The following is a 17,293-nucleotide window of genomic DNA, read 5'->3' on the forward strand; positions in this document are numbered from 1 at the left end:
AGATTTGTCTGAGTCGGTTATAGGCCTTTGTGATTGTCAGTGAAATAAGAGGGTCTCTCTTTTTCTCCTCTCTCTCTTCCCCCCACCCCCTCACCCTAATTCAGGAGTTCTTTATTTGAGGGTGCAGGCTTGTGAGGTTCTAGAACTGGGAGCAATTTGGAGAAAATCCTAAAATTGAGATGAGACCAGTCTGGGACTATGGGGAACCCCAGTCTAGGATCTTGAGAGTGATGCATCTGAGTTGTGTGTGCGTGTGTGTGGTTGTAAATCAGTATCTCGCTTTGACCTGAGCACCCCTGAGCCAGCGAGGTTGAAGTGCATACGCGGGGCAGAAAGGCTTGTGTTCGTGGGGCAGACTCGGAGCCGGCGTGGGCACGGCGGCATGTGTGCGTGTGTGTGCATGTGTGCCTGTGCGAGCGAGGCAAGTCCTTGAGCGTGCATCTGGGCTTGTGGGGCCGGCGGGAAGTGTGCGCGCGCGCTCGTGTGTGCACGCGCGGCAAGTTGGGATTCCCACTTTCCGTGGGCAGCAAGGACGCGAGGCAGGTGAGGCGTGGCGTGGGGGTCCCCGGTGCCGGAGGACGCGCGGCCACCGCGCGGCGAGGGTCCCGAGCGGAGCGCGCCCCGCGCCGGCCCCTGCGCGCGCCTGGCTGGGGACGGGCAGCGGGGCGCAGCACTGCCGCCTCTGGCGAGGGCTCAGGCGCCTCCCCCCGCCCCAGTCACTGTGGCCGGGCGCACGCTGCCGCCGGCTGCCCTCTCCGCCTCGGGGAAGAAAAGCCGCGGGCCGCCGGCGCTGGAACCATGGCCTCGGGCCGGAGAGGCTGGGACAGCTCCCACGAAGATGATCTGCCCGTGTACCTGGCCAGGCCGGGCACCACGGACCAGGTCCCGCGGCAGAAGTACGGCGGCATGTTCTGCAACGTGGAGGGCGCCTTCGAGAGCAAGACGCTGGATTTCGATGCCCTGAGCGTGGGGCAGCGGGGCGCGAAGACTCCCCGGAGCAGCCAGGGCAGCGGGCGCGGCGCGGGGAGCCGGCCCGGGCTCGAAGGGGACTCCCCGCGCCGGGGCCAAGGCCGGGAGGAGAGCCGGGAGCCCGCGCCCGCCGCCCCCGCGCCCACCGGGGTGGAGATCCGGAGCGCCACCGGCAAGGAGGTTTTGCAGAACCTCGGTCCCAAGGACAAGGTAAGGGGCCCGGGGCTCCTCTCCGTCTGCCGTCCTTCCCTGTGCAGCCAGGGGCGCCATGGCCCGGGCACAACTTTTCTTTTGCTCACTTTGCACCGAGACCGAGGACTAGGAGAGGGAAAGGGCACCCTCCGCTGAGCATAGCGTGACCTCCCAGCCCGGACCTGGATTCGCGCGTGTCCCCAATTTCAGCATCTTGTTGCGCGCAGGTCCCCCTGCCTCCCTCTTGCACCCCGGGGCCATGGGTTCTGGGTGGGTGTGTCAGCCTGGCCAGTCCAGGAAGGCTTAGTGATTTCCAGCTCTCCTCTCGTCTGAGTAACTACACACAGTTGTCTCGGCCTCCACTCCGGCCCTTCAATCTCAACCCGGGTCATCAGGGCAGAGGGCAAACTGGTGCTGGGAAAATGGGGTCATCTCCATAGTGTCCAGAGGAAAGGATGGGGGGGTCTCCCCTCTCACTCTTGGAATATCAGCTCTGCTCCTGAAACTTTTAGGTGTAGAGCCACCGGACTAAACAATCGAATCTCCATGCCTCACTCATGTCCTCGATGGACATTTCACATCTGTGTTTGTAAAGTGTGTATTTGTGTACAGGGCTTGGGGCAAGCCTGGGTACCACAAGGATCCAGCTGTCTCTGGAAGAATGTCATTGCATTTTTTAAAATAGGCGAGAGTGTGAAGGGTGCACATTAAACTAGCATGAGCTGCAAGTTTTCCCTGCTGCTCTTACGTGTGCCAAAGCCGGTTTCTTCTGTCTGTATTTTTGAGAAACTTATGTCACACTGAACTGACTGAAGGCATGGCACTGAAATCCAGCTTGCCCTGATTTATTTATTTTATAGAAAAATCAGAACTGTAGTTCAGAAAATTCAGGGCCTGGGCACAGCTGGGGTATTCAAAGTTCAAACCCATGCTTTTCAGTTGAGGGACAATGGTAATCAGATACGTCACCCTTGTCTAGATTATGGCTGCAAAATCCAGCCGCATATATTACTCTGCACCAATACTGTTATGAATAATAACCTGAAATGGAAATGTTTGCCTCAGAGCAATTACAGTTAATGCTTACCCACGTTTCAGACATTTTTCCATGAAAATGCAGAGAGCCAGGGAAAGGACAGCACAGCACATCCGTCTCCACTGTTTGGTTTTTGGAAGTTTAAAAAAAACCAAACAAACCTTTAACTATTGATACCACCATGGAAAAGCAGGTCCCGTTTGAAAGTGCCATTGGGAAATAATATTGGTGTCCCTTGGAGTCACTCAGTTTGTGATTGTCACTTCATCCTTAGAATATGGGATTCCGCTAGGCCCTACTCAAATACTCTTTGAGGAAAAACTTCAGATCTTTTGGAAACTGATTTGTAAACTAAAGAATGGCCCTATAGGATGGTCATTGCCTGTCTTCAAGTCTGAGTGGATCAGTGCTGAAAAGTCCCCTTCCTGACTCTCAGGGGTGGGAGAAAGGATGGAAAAGGTCAGTAGCCATCGCTGTGAGTCAGTGCCATTCCCTTTCTGGAACACCCCTGATGTAAGCCAGATAATATGCCTGGTTTGCAAGATGTAAGAATGGTAACTAGAGAAAGGAAAATGTTCCTCCTTTAAACCCAGCAATTCTCTCTTTCTCCTTCCCTTTAGAAACCCTATACTTTGGGCTCCTAATTGAAAAATAATAATACAACCTAAACATCAGCAGGATTTCTTGTGCCACGTGGCTATTTGTAAGTTCGGGCTTGCTGTCAGCTTCATCCAGGCCATGTTATTATCTCTAATTTGGTTGAATCACAGTGTTAGAAGAGACGGCATAGGTTATCTGCTTCTGTACTTGATGGTTATTTCCTTGAGGACAGGGGTTATGTGTTTGGCTTTATCTTTGTGACTGAAATGCCTGGTACATTGGAGGTGCGCTCCATAAATGTTTGATACATAAACCTCCTTAAGTAAGCCATATATTTTGCTACATAAAAGCCAGATGATCATCTGGCCTCGGTTTAAATACTGCCATTATCAGGGTGCTCTCTCCCTCGTGAAGCAACTTTTAGACAACTTTACTAAAGAAAGTTAAAGTAAGCCTAAATCTGCCTACTTGTAGTTTTTATAAACTATTCTTAGTTGTGACCATTGGAAATAGAAGAATAAATATGTTTCCTTATTCTGAAATATTTTAATGATTTTAAGCATCTGGGCTCATGTATCTGTCAGAACAGGCTGGGGAATGCTATAGTAACAAGCGATCCCTAGATCTCCATGCCTTAATCAATCAATAGCAGTTCATTTCTTGCTCCTGCCACTTGGCAAGCTTGGGTCAGCAGGGCAGCTCTGTTGATCATTGCACCTCAGAGACCTAAATTGATGGAGGTTCCGTGTCCACACAATCACGGTGGGAAGAGCATGTGGCAGATTGCTTACAGACTCTTAAACTCCCTAACAGAAGTCCCAGAAGTCACAAACATGGCCTTTGCTCAGATTTCATTGGCCAGAGCAAATCATTAGTGTGTGCCTGACTTCAAAAGAATTGGGAAAGGGAAATCTTACCACGATCCTGTAAGACAGAGATTGGAAATATTTAGAAAATAGTTTTAATATCTCTCCCAGATCTGGGGATGGGTTACTGGGGTGAAACCTGGCTCAACCCTTACAAATGATGTCACTGTAACCATGTACCTTGGCTTTATGCCACAGTTTGCTCACCTTCAAAATGTGGATAACAGTGACTACTTTGCCCATAAAAAGTACTCAATACATCCTAATTACTATTACACTTCAATTTTTACTGCCCTTTATATGTTTGAAGACAGTGATACCATTCTCTCTAAAATCCCCGTTGTTATTTATCATGTCTAGCTTAGTCAGCCTTCCTTATATGTGTCTCTCACCATTCTGACTTCCTTTTCAGGTTATACTATATTTTGTAAATATTCTGCCCAAAATACAGTGCCCAGACTGAACACAGTGCTCCAGATGGGATATGGCCATGGCAAATACATTAGGCTAGGTAATTGCCTTGATTTATACCCAACATATGCTTTTGTAGTCCAGGATCCCACCTACTAATTCAGCGCCCATGTCCTGCTATTGTCTCCAATTCCCTGTCACTCAAGCCCGCAGAAACTTTTCACACAAGCTCTGTATTCTATGCTGGTGCAACTAGACTTAAAACCAAAACGAAAAAAAATACTTTAACTATAAGATTTTATTTTTCTTCCTGCTGTAATATTCATCACCGTCTTAGCTCATCTTTCTATTATACCACAAAAATTTTGAACCTTAATTCTATGATACAGCACCCCTGTCCCCAGCTGTTGGTCATCTGCAGATTTGATAGCAAGTACTTCTTTTCTAGCTCTTTCTCTCTCTCTCTCTCTGTGTGTGTATGTTTCCCCCTTTTGTTTTCTTATAGAAAGTGATTTTACAGATAAGGAAATTGAAAGCCAGGTACTCTAAGTGGTTCCAGACTGGGAGGCTGCTTCTTTATTTAAATGCAATGGTTCTGCCATTGTGCCTGCTCCTGACACATGTTACTACAATGCGGGGCCAGGACAGATCTTCCCTCCAGGCCTCTGGAAACCCTCCTCCATCTTGCCACCAGCCCTCATTCAGGCCACTTGGAGATCAGCTGCTCACCCTTAAAAATAGTTGCTGCCAAATCCGTCTTCTAACAAGCTGATTGCAAGGTTATCAAAAGAGATTTTTTTTTTAAATATCTCAAAAAACTCAAAATTGGCTTTGTCTCTCTAGCATACCTACTCATTACTCCCACCATCAGAAAATGCATTTAGTTAATTCAGAAAAAATTATGAAAGAATTAAATAACAAAAGTGTTTGGCAGAATAAAAGTATAAAAATGTTTCTGAGTTATATTTCGAATGTTAAATTTGGGTGTTTATGTGGTGGTCTGGACCTATCTGTAAACACCTTGTTAAACTTTATAGTTAGATTTTTCTCATCATGGGCATTCATATTGCCAAAATCCTTCATGGGTGGCTCACACAACTTTTTATTTGTAAGTTTTTAAAATTGGATTTATTGAGGTATAATTTACATCCTGTAAAAAATTACCCTTTGAAGCACATAGTTCTCTGAGTTTTAACAAATGTCGTGTGTGTGAGTTTGTGTATTTTAGTCTTCTGGGAACATATCCTAAGAATCCCGAAACACTAATTTGAAAGCATATATGTGCCCCTATGTCCATTGCAGCATTATTTACAATAGCCAAGATCTGGAACCTTTTTGTTTATGATTTTCAACAATCAGTACAGAAAAAGCAATTCTTTGTGAAAAGTAAATATTTTCCACCATTTCTCAAGATGATTTCCCGAATTGTTCTTGCAGTGAAGAAATTACTAAAGGGAGGAGAGTGATGATATATGGTCCGCCAAGAGCAAATGATACTGCAAAGACTGTCATCCAGTGGGAACAGAGCAATGACACTTGTGATTACGTGTGTGTATTGATCACTCCCTTTCAGGAGCTGGGGGTCATTTCTAGTTCCCTGCTTCCCACGTGGGCCACTTTCGGGCAAGCTGTTCCCTTTGTGAAGTCAGCAGGGGTGCTGGAGGAGAGAACTTAAACAAATGAGACGTGGCTGTTAACTTTTGACCATTTGTCATGTGCCTTTTGGTCCTGGGCGATACTCTTCCAAAAGGACTCTGAGACACTGGAGTTCTCTTCCTAACCCTGCACAAAGGAAGACAGCTGAAAATAGAAGTCTAACTTTATAAGGGCCTCTCTAGCCCTCAGAATCCAGGCCCTGGAGTGTAAACTAATTTTACAAGGCTGCTCTGACATGTGAGGGTTTGCACCAAGCTGGGGGAAAGGCTCTTGCTTACCTGGCCCTCGGGCTATGCAGAATCTGGGAGTATGTTTGCCTCCCCCAGCTTGGGAGTGTTTGGAACTTTTCAGAACTCTGGTTTAGTTTGACAGTAGGCGTTTGAGGAACATAAAAAGTGTGCCTTCCAAGTAATGCTGCGATTGGCAGGGTTCCCTCAAAGTAATGGTCCCTGGAGACAGGATTGTGCTGACGGCTCTCGTAAGTAAAGTTTAAGACGGCCAGAGACTGTCTCGGATGCTTTTCTGTCAGTGATTTCTACAGCTGAGTTTCCTGAGATTTATCTCCACGGGGCACTATCCCTTCTAGCAGTGTTCCTGGGAGAGGGTGCATGAAGCTCACTAGGAAAGGGACTCTGGCTGTGGAGAAGGCCATCCATGCCTGGGGACTCAGCCTTCCGGTTTTGAGAGGAGACAGAAGGCCCTATAGGTGTGTAAGCCCTTTTTAAAAGTCAAACTTCTAGGAAAATGTGACATTAAAATTTATCTGTACTCCTTAACATGAACTCACAGGTATTCAAAGAACAGTTATACTCCATCAAGATACAATGAGATGGGACGGAACAAAACCCCCACCAAATCAAAATAACTAGATAAAGCATTAGCAGTCTCGGCTTGGAGACCCCACCTTTAACCAGCTGTACCTCTTGGGCAAGTTACCGCCCTTCTCTCTGAGCTTTAGTTCCCTCCTTCCTGAAACGACGGGGCTGGCCCAGGTGGTCACTGTGGCAATGCCCTAGAAATGTTTTTCATTGTTTTCCTCTATGCAAATGACATACGTCTCTGCATCTATATAAATTACATACACAAATCATGTATTGGTGTCTTTTTTTTTTTTTAATATATCTTTATTGATTTCAGAGAGAGGCAAGGAGAGAGAGAGAGATAGAAACATCAATGATGAGAGAGTCATTGATCGAGCCCGCAACCTGGGCATGTGCCCTGACCGGGAACCGAACCCCGATCGCCTGGATCCTAGGTCGACGCTCAACCACTGAGCCACGCCCGGCTGGGCTATTGATGTCTTTTAACTATTATACAATACAAATAAAAAGTACAAACTAAAAAGGATGAGATAGCATAAGTCCCAATAGAAATCCTGATCTTTTCTTCTTGTACCCCAGTAGCTCATCTTGCCCACCCAATAGGCTGAGTGCTTGTAAGTCTGGGATCTTTAGACCAAAGCCATACCAGTCAGTGGTTCTAATATTAGGGTCATTAGTAGCCCTTTTAGACTGGCTTCTTTTACTTGGTAAGAAGCATGTAAGCTTCCTCCATGTCTTCTCATGGCTTGATAGCTCATTTCTTTTTAGCACTGAATGATACTCTATTGTCTAGATGTCCTACAGTTTATTTATCCACTCACCTACTGAAGGACATTTTGTTTGCTTCCAAGTTTTGGCAATTAGGACTAAAGATGGTATAAACATCCGCATGCAGCTTTTAGCGTAGACATACATTTTCAGTTCATTTGAGTAAATGCCAAGGAGTGTGATTTCTGAATCATATGGTAAGAGTACATTTAGTTATTAAAGACATCTCCAAACTGACCTTCAAAGTGGCTGTACCATTGTACGTTCCCACCAGCAATGAATGAGAGTTCCCGTTGCTCCACATGCTCACCCACAATTTGGTATTGTCAGTGGTTTGGATTTTGGTCTCTCTAATAGATGTATAGGGGTATCTCATTGTTGCTCTATTTTGCAATTCCCTAATGACATCCAACGTGAAGCATTTTTTCTTTCTTTTTTTGTATGCCTACTTGACATCTGTATATCTTCTTTGGTCAGGTGTCTTTTCAGGTCTTTTGACCCTTTTTAAATTGGTTTGTTCCTGTTATTTCTTTCATGGATTGTGCCTTTGGCTCTGTATGTAAAATGTCATTGCCATACCCAAGTTTATCCAGGTTTTCTTCTGTGTTATCTTCTAGAAGTTTTTTATAGTTTTGCGTTTTATGTGCAAGTCTGCGATCCATTTTGAGATAATTTTTTGTGAATGGTATACGCTCTGTGCCTAGATTGTTTTGGGTTCCAGTTCTAGCACCAGTCATTGAAAAGGACTATCTTTGCTACATTGTATTACCTATGCTTCTTTATCAAAGATAAGTTTACTATATGTATTTATATGGGTCTATTTCTAGGCTATGCATTCTTTTCCATTAATCAATTTGTCTGTTCTTTGGCTAATACCCCATTGTCTTGATTACTTAGCATTATAGTAAGTCTTGAAGTAGGGTAAGTGTCAGTTTCTTCCAGTTTATTACCATTAAGTATGATGTTAGCTGTAGGTTTTTGTAGATGTTCTTTATCAAGTTGAGGAAGTTCCCATCTATTTTTTGTTTGCTGAGAATTTTTATCATGCATGGGTGCTGGATTTTGTCAAATGCTTTTTCTGCGTCTATTGATATGATCATGTGATTTTTCCTCTTTTAGTCTGTTGATGTGATGGACTACATTCATTTTCTAATTTGAACCAGTCTTTCATACCTTGGTAAATCCCACTTGGTTGTGGTGTATAGTTCTTTTTGTACATTGCTGGATTTGATCTGCTAATATTTTGTTGAGAATTTTTTGCCTCTATGTTCATGAGAGATATTGATCTCTAGTTTTCTCTCTAGTGTCTGTCTGGTTCTGGCATTAAGATAATGCTGCCTTCGTAGAATGTATTAAGTAGTATTCCCTTTGCTTCTGACATCTGGAAGAGATTGTAGAGAATTGGTATAATTTCTGCCTTAAATGTTTGGTAGAGTTCACCAGTGAACCCATATGGGCTTGGTGCTGTCTGTTTTGGAAGATTATTAATTACTGATTAAATTTATTTAATAAATATAGGTCTATTCAGATTGTCAGTTTCCTTTTTTGTGAGTTTTGGCAGATTGTGTCCTTTGAGGATTTAGTCCATTTCATCTATGTTATCAAATTTGTGGGTGTAGAATTGTTCATAATATTGCTCTGTGATCCGTATAATACCCATGGGCTCTGTAGTGATGTTCCCTCTTTCATTTCTGATATAGATAATTTGTGTCTTCTCTCTTTTTTGTGTTCTAGTTATCCTAGCTGGAAGTTTATCAATCATTGATCTTTTCAAAGAACCAGTTTATGGTTTTGTTAATTTTCTTTATTGATTTCTTGTTTTCAAATTTATTGATTTATGTTCTAATTTTTATTCTTTCTTTTATTCTGCTTACTTTGAGTCTAATTTTTCTTCTTTTTCTGGTTTTCTAAGATGGCAGCTTACACTATTGATTTTAGGTCTTTCTTTTTTCTAATATATGTATTCCATGTTATAAATTTCCTTCCAAGTACTGTTTTAATTGCATCCTAGAATCTTTGATATGTTGTATTTTTACTTTTATTTAGCCCAAAATATTTTAAAATTTCTTTTGCCATTATTCATCTGATTTATATATAAGCATATATATATATACACACACATACATAAGTGAATACATTGTTGCTGTTACTATTTTGAACAAACTGTTATGTTAGATCAATTAAGAATACAAAAAATAAATGTTTTAATTTTATCCTCAGTTACTCATTTGTCAGTGCTCTTCCTTTCTTTGTGTAGATCCACGTTTCTGACCTATATAATTTTCCTTCTCTATGAAGAACTTTTAACATTTTTTGTGAGGCAGATCTACTGCCAACAAATTCCCTCAATTTTGCTTGTCTAAGAAAGTCTTTATTTCTCCTTCACTTTTTAAGGATGTTTTGCAAGGTCAGAATTCTAGGTTGGTGTTTTCTTTTTCTCTCACCACATTAAATATTTCACCCTATTGTCTTCTTGTTTGTATGATTTCTGAGGATATTTGGATATAATTTGTATATGCCTGGGTATTCTGAGCTTCCCCCACCTATGGTTTGGTATCTGACATTAATTATGGTGGAATTTTCAGTCATTATTACTTTATTTTTTTAAATATATCTTTATTGATTTCAGAGAGAGGAAAGGAAAGGGAGAGAGATATAAAAATCAACGATGAGAGAGTCATTGATCAGCTGCCTCCTGCATGCCCGTGACTGGGGACCTAGCCCGCACCCCAGGCATGTGCCCTGACCGGGAATTGAACCCGATCGCCTAGATCCTAGGTCAACGCTCAACCGCTGGGCAGTCATTATTACTTTAAATAATGTTTCTGTTTCTTTCTTTCTTTCTTCTCTGGTAATACCATTATGTGTATGTCACACCTTTTGTAGTTGTCTCACGGTTCTTGAATATTCTGTTCTGTTCTATTTAGTCTTTTTTTTTCTCTTTGCTCAACTTTAGAACTTTCTATTGTTACATCCTCCATTTCAGAGATTCTTTCCTCAGCCATGTCTAATTTACTAAAGAGCCCATCAAAGGCATCTTTTATTTCTGTTAGAGTGTTTTTCATTTCTTGCATTTTTAATTCTTTGTTAGGACTTCCATCTCTCTGTTTACATTATCTGTTTGTTATTGCATGTTGTCTATTTTTTCCATTGAAACATATTAATCATAGTTTTTCTAAATTTCTGGTCTGATAATTCCAACATTCCTGCCATTTCTGACTCTGGCTCTGATGTTTGTTCAGTCTCTTCTGTGTTTTTTGCCTTTTAGCATGCCTTGTACTTTTTTTGTTGAAAGGTGGACATGATGACCTTTAGTAATGCAGTGGTAAGGTGTGGAGGGTCAGGAAGCATTCTGTAATCGTATGGTTAGGACTTAGTCTTTTGGTGAGCTCCTGGTCCTGGACTGTAGACTTAGCATGCTTCTCAGAGTCCCCTCCAGAAGCAGGAGGAGACTTTTCTCTGATAGTCACCATGAGGGCCTAGTAGGGCTCTTGGAGGTTACGGTTGTAAAACTGTGAGGGCCTTCAGATAACTGAATCCCTTTGGATTTTTTTTTTTTTTAATTCTCACCTGAGGACATGCTTATTGATTTTAGAAAGCAGGGAAGGGAGAGAGAGAAAGAGAGAGATCAGCTGCCTCCCATACACGCCCCAACGGGGGATTGAACCCGCAACCTAGTTATGTGATCTGACTAGGAATCGAACCTGCAACCTTTCAGGGTACGGGACCATGTTCCAACCAACTGAGCCACATGGCCAGGGCCCCTTTGGAGTTTTTATCTCTCAGAGCTTTCTGCACTGAGTCTCCAGCAATTTTTCAACAGCAGTTCAGGTTTTCGTACCCCAGCTGGTTCCCATGAAAGTCTTTGCTTATGGATTTCTGCTCAGGTCAATTGCGATTTTCTGTATCCACCTATCTCCCTAAGTTTTGGTGTAGCAGTTTCCCCTGTGATCTCACCTTTCTGCTGGGTGTAAGAAAAGTTGTTAATTTGTTAGTTTGCTCAGTTTTTTACTTGTTTGGATGGAATGGAAACATCTAAGCTCCTAATGCCAGACTGGAAACTCTAACTTACATTTTTAAACTTGAGTAATTATGGCATCTTCATGGGGAATCAAACTTTTCTAAAGCATAATTTACAATGGCTATATACTACTCCATTGTGACGTGTCTTGTATTAAATATCTTTTTAATAGGATATTTATGGGGGGTTTCAGTTTTGATTTTACTTTTATTTTCTCTTCTTTTGCTATTATAAATAAGGCGATTGACCTCCTTATAGGTAAATCTTTGTACATATTCATTTCATTACTATTTGACAATGGAAAATTCCTGGACATGACTGCATGTGGTGTGGTCATTCCCGTGCTGCAGGGACACTGAGCATGGGATGGCTGCTTCCTACGGGAAGTTTCACAGGCAGGACTCCAGAGTGTTGAAAGCCAGGGAAGCCTTTTGTTTAAATCCAGTAAGAAAGAGGGGTGCAGCCTGGGCCACATTGCTCAGCTGTGGCTGAGATTAAGGGGCCACAAGAACCAGGGACGTGGGGGCAAAAATAAAAGACACAGGAAGAAGATTTTAAATCTTAGCTGCGGATGAAAACATAGAAAGTTAAAGTTATGAAAAGGAGACCCGCTAAAAGAACAGAATTGACTGTACCAAAGTAGTTCTCATCATAATCTCTTGGAGTTTTACTGTTCCTTGGATTTGGGGACACAAATATGAAGTTCAGGTGTGTCCTAATGAAAAGTTCCATTTGTGGAGTACTTATGTATGCAAGGCACTGCTGTCTAACCCTCACCATAACTCTACAAAACACGTATTAATATCTACAGAGTCTGGAAGAGAGACTGAATCTCGGAGGAGCTACTTGACTTCCTGAAATCATACAACTAGAAACAAGCTCAGGATTTCAGCTCTGGGACTTGTCCGATGGCTCCTGCTACACCACGTTGCTATTTTATATGGAGGTGGATAAGCATCGGTACTGAATGACATCCAGCACCTAAAACTGACGTGGCTAAGAGGATTAATTAAAATAAAATCTGTGCTTGTGGGACTTTCTGCAGAGGGAGAGGATGGGGCTCACAGAATCAAAATAGGAAAGCAGAATTTGGTCAAGTCCAAAAGGAGAACACCGTAGCTAAAGCAGAAAACATCAGAAGCTCTGAGTCCCTAGAAAGCCGCCAGGAGATAGAGAAAGGGAAGGAAGGAGCCGAGAGGGACTAGGATAGTTGTCCCAAGTGCCTAATGATAATTTTTATTGGGTGCTATGGCTTGCTGGAGGGGTTGATCTGATTTAAAGGCACCCACCAGGGCCTGGTGGTATTCAAAGGATGGCGGCAGAGATCGGGCTCCAATCTAGGTCTACGAGACCCTGGAGCCCACACGGGGCCCATTCTGGACAGTCTCTATCAAAGACAGAACCAAGTGTTTTGTTTTCAAGCAGTTAGACTGTGTCCAAAGAGAAAAGATGCAATGTTTACTTTGAGTTGGAAGTGGGCTCGGGAGGGGCTGTTTTCCTCTAATATTCCTACATCCTGTCATTAAGATAGAAATTAATAAAACCAACAACATGGAAAGCTGTATGATAGATGGATACTGAGTGAGAAGGGAAAAAACACAGTTGTTAGGGAGGGAAAACCTTTCCAGAGATACAGTTCTCTCCTACACACCACCAGGGGAGAGCCTGGCAGCCAGCCAGGGGTGCACTTAGGGGACTTTTTAGTGAGATTATAGGGTGTCGAGCAGGGAGTTTGAAATGGGTGTGGGGGATTTGAAATAAAGGCAGTATCTGGCTATGCGTGCTGTGAGCTAAGAATTTGCATTTACAGGATGTCCCTCAATTGTGCACAACAGGGGTCTGTAAAGTTTTTCTGTAACGGTCCAAATAGTAAATATTTTAAGCTTCACAAGCTATAAGGTGTCTGTCCCAAAGAGTAAACTCTGTATAGCAAAAGCATGGACGGACAATATGTAAATGAATGGGGTGGCTATGTGCCAATTAAATTTGATTTACAAAATCAGGTGGTGAGCTGGATTTGGCCCAAGGGCAATAGTTTGCTGACCCTGGTCTTGAATACGAAAAAGGGGGCACATGTGTATGTGTGTTTGCATGTGTGTTAGAAAGGCAGAGTGAGTCCTAGCAACTTTTCAATATGAAAAGATTCAGACATTTGAAGTAGATATGGTAACTATCCGAAACAATCTAAAGACCCAACAAGGAGCACCGGTTCCCCCTCTCTGTCCGTCTCAGATTGGAGGAGCAAATTAAAAATAAATACGTATCTGCCAACGCAGAGGACAATGCAAGGCATTTTCGAACGCCCATACGTGAAGTGCAGGCAAGGTCTGCAAAGAACAAAGACAGGAGAGAGGGGGAGGTTGGAGAGGATAGCCTGGAAATAACAGTGGGGAAGCAATAAATAAAGCCCCAGTGATGAGGAAAAGGGAGGTCAGACTTACAATAAGGCCTTTCCGGGGCACTAGGGAAAGGAGCAAACAGCTGGGAGCTGCGAAAAGAGGAAAAGGTGGAGAGCGACTTTAGGGAGTGTTAGCAGGACGTGCCCTGATTAAATGCACGGGGAATGCTAGCCTTGCTCTTAAGACATGTCAACAGGTTAAAACTGCGGAGCTTTGGGAGCTGAAATAATGGCTTGTCCAATAACAGTGAGATTAGGAGTTCTCAGGGAAGGGGTGGGTGTACTTAGGCATGTGTTTATGACCTTCTGGAAGCTGTGCGCTCCCTGCAGGAAATCCGACTTAGGGGTTAGCGATTCAGCTGGGGCGTGAGGCACGCAGTGAGAATCATTGGCTAAGCAGTCACTCTTTCATTCATTTTCTTTTCTTTTTTAAAATTCTCTTTATTTACTATTTATTTTTTTAAATTGAATTTATTGGGGTGACATTGGTTAATAAAATTGTATAGGTTTCAGCTGTACAATTGTATAATACATCATCTGTATATCGTACTGTGTGTTCACCGCCCCAAGTCACGTCTCCTTCCATCACCATTCATCACCCCTATACCGTCTTCTCCCTCCCCCCACCCCCCTTTCCCTCTGCTAATCACCACACTGTTGTCTGTGTCTATGAGTTTTGTGGGGGGTTTTTTGCTTAATCCCTTGACCTTTTTCACCCCTCTTCCCAACCCCCCTCCTGCCTGACAGCTGCCCATCTGTTCTCTGTCTCTCTGAGTCTCTTTCTATTTTGTTTGTTTATTTTGTTCATTAGGTTCCACATATGAGTGAGATCTCGTGGTATTTGTCTTTCTCTGACTGGCTTATTTCACTTAGCATAATACTCTCCAGGTCCCCCCATGCTGTTGCAAAGAGTAAGAGATCCTCCTTTTTTAGGGCCAAGTAGTATTCCATTGTATAAATGTATCACAGTTCTTTTATCCACTCATCTACTGATGGACTCTTGGGTGTTCATCTTAGCTATTGGAAATAACACTGCAGTGAGCATAGGGGTGCATATATTCTTTTAAATTAGAGTTTCAGGTTTATTCAGATATATTCATTTTTCCTTCCATCCATTCATGGGCCCAACAGATATTTATGGAGAGTCCCCCATGTGCCTCTTCAGGGACCCCAGCAATCAGAGATCATCAGGTACCTGAAGAAATTGTGTCAGAGACGTGATGGCAGCTTCAAAGTGAATGCCCAGGAAAAGGGCATGGGGCCTCCATCAGCCCAGAGGAGGGAGAGGGCAGGGCATGGATATTCATAGAAAGATTTCTCCAGCACAAGGCAGATGCCTCCAACTGGACTGTGGAATCTCAGAGCTGGAAACAATTTTGAAGATTATTTTTTCCCTCTCACTTTATAAATAGGAAAACTGAGACTCTCAGAGAACACTAAGGATGAAAAATAAAATTTATTGAGTGCGTATTGTATGCTAGGCACTGTTTTATGTTCTTGTTGTTTTACAGGAGCAAAATATATATATAACATAAAATTTACAATTTTAATAATGTTAAAAGTACAAGTCAGTGGTATGAAACACACTGACAGTGTTATACAGTTGTCATTATCTTGTTCCGGAACTTTTCCGTTACCCCAAAAGGAAACTGTATTCATCAAGCAGTAACTCCCCATTCCCCGCTCCCTCCAGCCCCTGGAACCACTAACCTGCTTTCTGTCTCTATAGATTTGCCTATTTCTGGACATTCCATATAAATGGAATCATATAATATGTGACCTTTTTAGTTTTTTTTGGTCCAGCTCATTCAGTTCGCGTCGTGTTTCAAGGTTCCATGTTGTGGCCTGTATCAGTACTTCATTCCTTTTTTGTGGCTATAATATTCCACTGAATAGATATACCACACTTAGTATAACCATTCACAGGCTGATGGACATTTGGGTTTCTATTTTTTTTGGCTGTTGTGAATAGTGCTATGCCAGGCACTTTTTAAAGCAATTTACATTTATTAATTTAATCCATTTACAACAAAGCCTTGGAGGGAGGAACTTGAATTACATGTATTTTACAAATGAGAAAAGAGAGATTAGATCACTTGCCCAAGGGATACAGTTAGTAGAAGGGAGTTGAGAGGTTGGAGCAATGACTAATTTTCTTTCATTTTCCAGCCCAGGGCTCTTTCCACTCTCCCCACTAGCTCAGCTCTGTAAGGGCACTCACCATGTGCTCCTGACTGCTCTTCCTCAGTGTCTACCCGGCCACATGTGCTCAGTACATTTGGGGTAAATTAGTTGACTTAAACTCCTTTGCTAAATAATATGTAGGAAACAAAAGGAAGGATTGGAGATTATTTTTAAAAGTCACTCTATGTATTATAATAGTAAATATATAAAACAACTGATCCAGTAACAGGGTATTATAAATAATTTATGGTGTATTCACATGAAATAGTACAGAGACATTAAAAATGATACTGTAGCCCTGGCTGGTGTGGCTCAGCTGGTTGAAACGTTGCCAGGTAAACCGAAAGGCTGTGGGTTCAATTGCCAGTTAGGGGACATACCTAGGTTGAGGTTTGGTCTCCAGTTGGGGCGCGTAGGGGAGGCAGCCGGTCAGTGTTTCTTTCTCACATCGATGTTTCTCTCTCTCTCCCTTTCTTTCTCTCTAAAAAAAATCAAACATATCCTCAATTGAGGATTTTAAAAAAAGGTACCATATTAGGATAATGGCATGAGAATGTGTTCCTGGTTTATTCGGGCTCTCAGCCCTCTGAAGGAAGGATTATCAACTCCTTGGGTAGGAAACCTGCGGCCTAGAGAGGGTAAGCAGCCTGCAGGAGCCCAAGCCAGGAGCCTGTCTACAGCCCCAAACCCACGCTCAGCCACAGTGAAAAATTGAAGGGATAGTGAGCAAAATCTCAGCAGTGGTGTATTTTTGAGCAGAGAGAAGATGGGTAACGTGTTTCCTTTTATTTCTTCAGCAACATTTTCAACATTTCCCATGAAGACCTTGCATTGCTTCTGCAGTTGAATAAATGCTTTACATATTCTGTTACAACAAAGAGAACCCTGCTCGAGTTAACCTCAGATCACAGTCGATTAAAAAAAGAGATTAAATTCTCATAAAAAAAATATGGGCCACAGCAAAATTAAGGCACAGTGTTGGAGAGAAACCCTCAATGGAGGGACAGTTCTGTGGTCACTTTCTTGACCATCTCCACATTTGGGAACTATTAATGGATGCTGACCACTCCTTTTCCCTAAATAAGCATTTCTATCTCCCAGTTCCTTACAGAGTTCTTGCGATGACTTGAGAAAGCAGTTGACAAGCCACACCAAGCCCTTTGCAGCTGTAGCCTGCTCCTGTGTGATGTGGTAGAAATTCGAAGCTTTCAGTTAGTTATGCCCCTCTATTCTCTAACCTCTACCTAAAATTTTACCTTGCTCTTTTTAATTTAATTTAATTTTTAATTTTGTTTTTATTTATTTTTAGGCATAATTGACATACAGCATTATATTAGTTTCAGATGTACAACCTAATGATTCAGTGTTTAT

The 17,293-nt window shown here is 42.6% G+C and overlaps 1 protein-coding gene across 2 annotated transcripts in view; it reads left to right on the top strand.

Annotated features, from left to right (window-relative positions):
- Positions 1–722: 722 nt before the first annotated feature.
- Positions 723–17,293, top strand: part of DPYSL3 (dihydropyrimidinase like 3) — a 105,103-nt gene continuing 88,532 nt past the window's right edge. Inside the window, exon 1 of one of the 2 annotated variants that reach the window (XM_081137256.1) lies at positions 723–1,179. In XM_081137256.1, coding sequence (XP_080993382.1) covers positions 799–1,179 — 381 coding nt within the window. In that variant the 5' untranslated portion in view covers positions 723–798. The remainder of the gene's footprint in view (positions 1,180–17,293) is intronic. The other variant, XM_081137257.1, reaches the window with a different exon arrangement.

This window comes from Miniopterus schreibersii (assembly GCF_964146895.1).
Source record: "Miniopterus schreibersii genome assembly, chromosome: 4".
In the NCBI taxonomy this organism is placed as follows: Eukaryota; Metazoa; Chordata; class Mammalia; order Chiroptera; family Miniopteridae; genus Miniopterus; species Miniopterus schreibersii.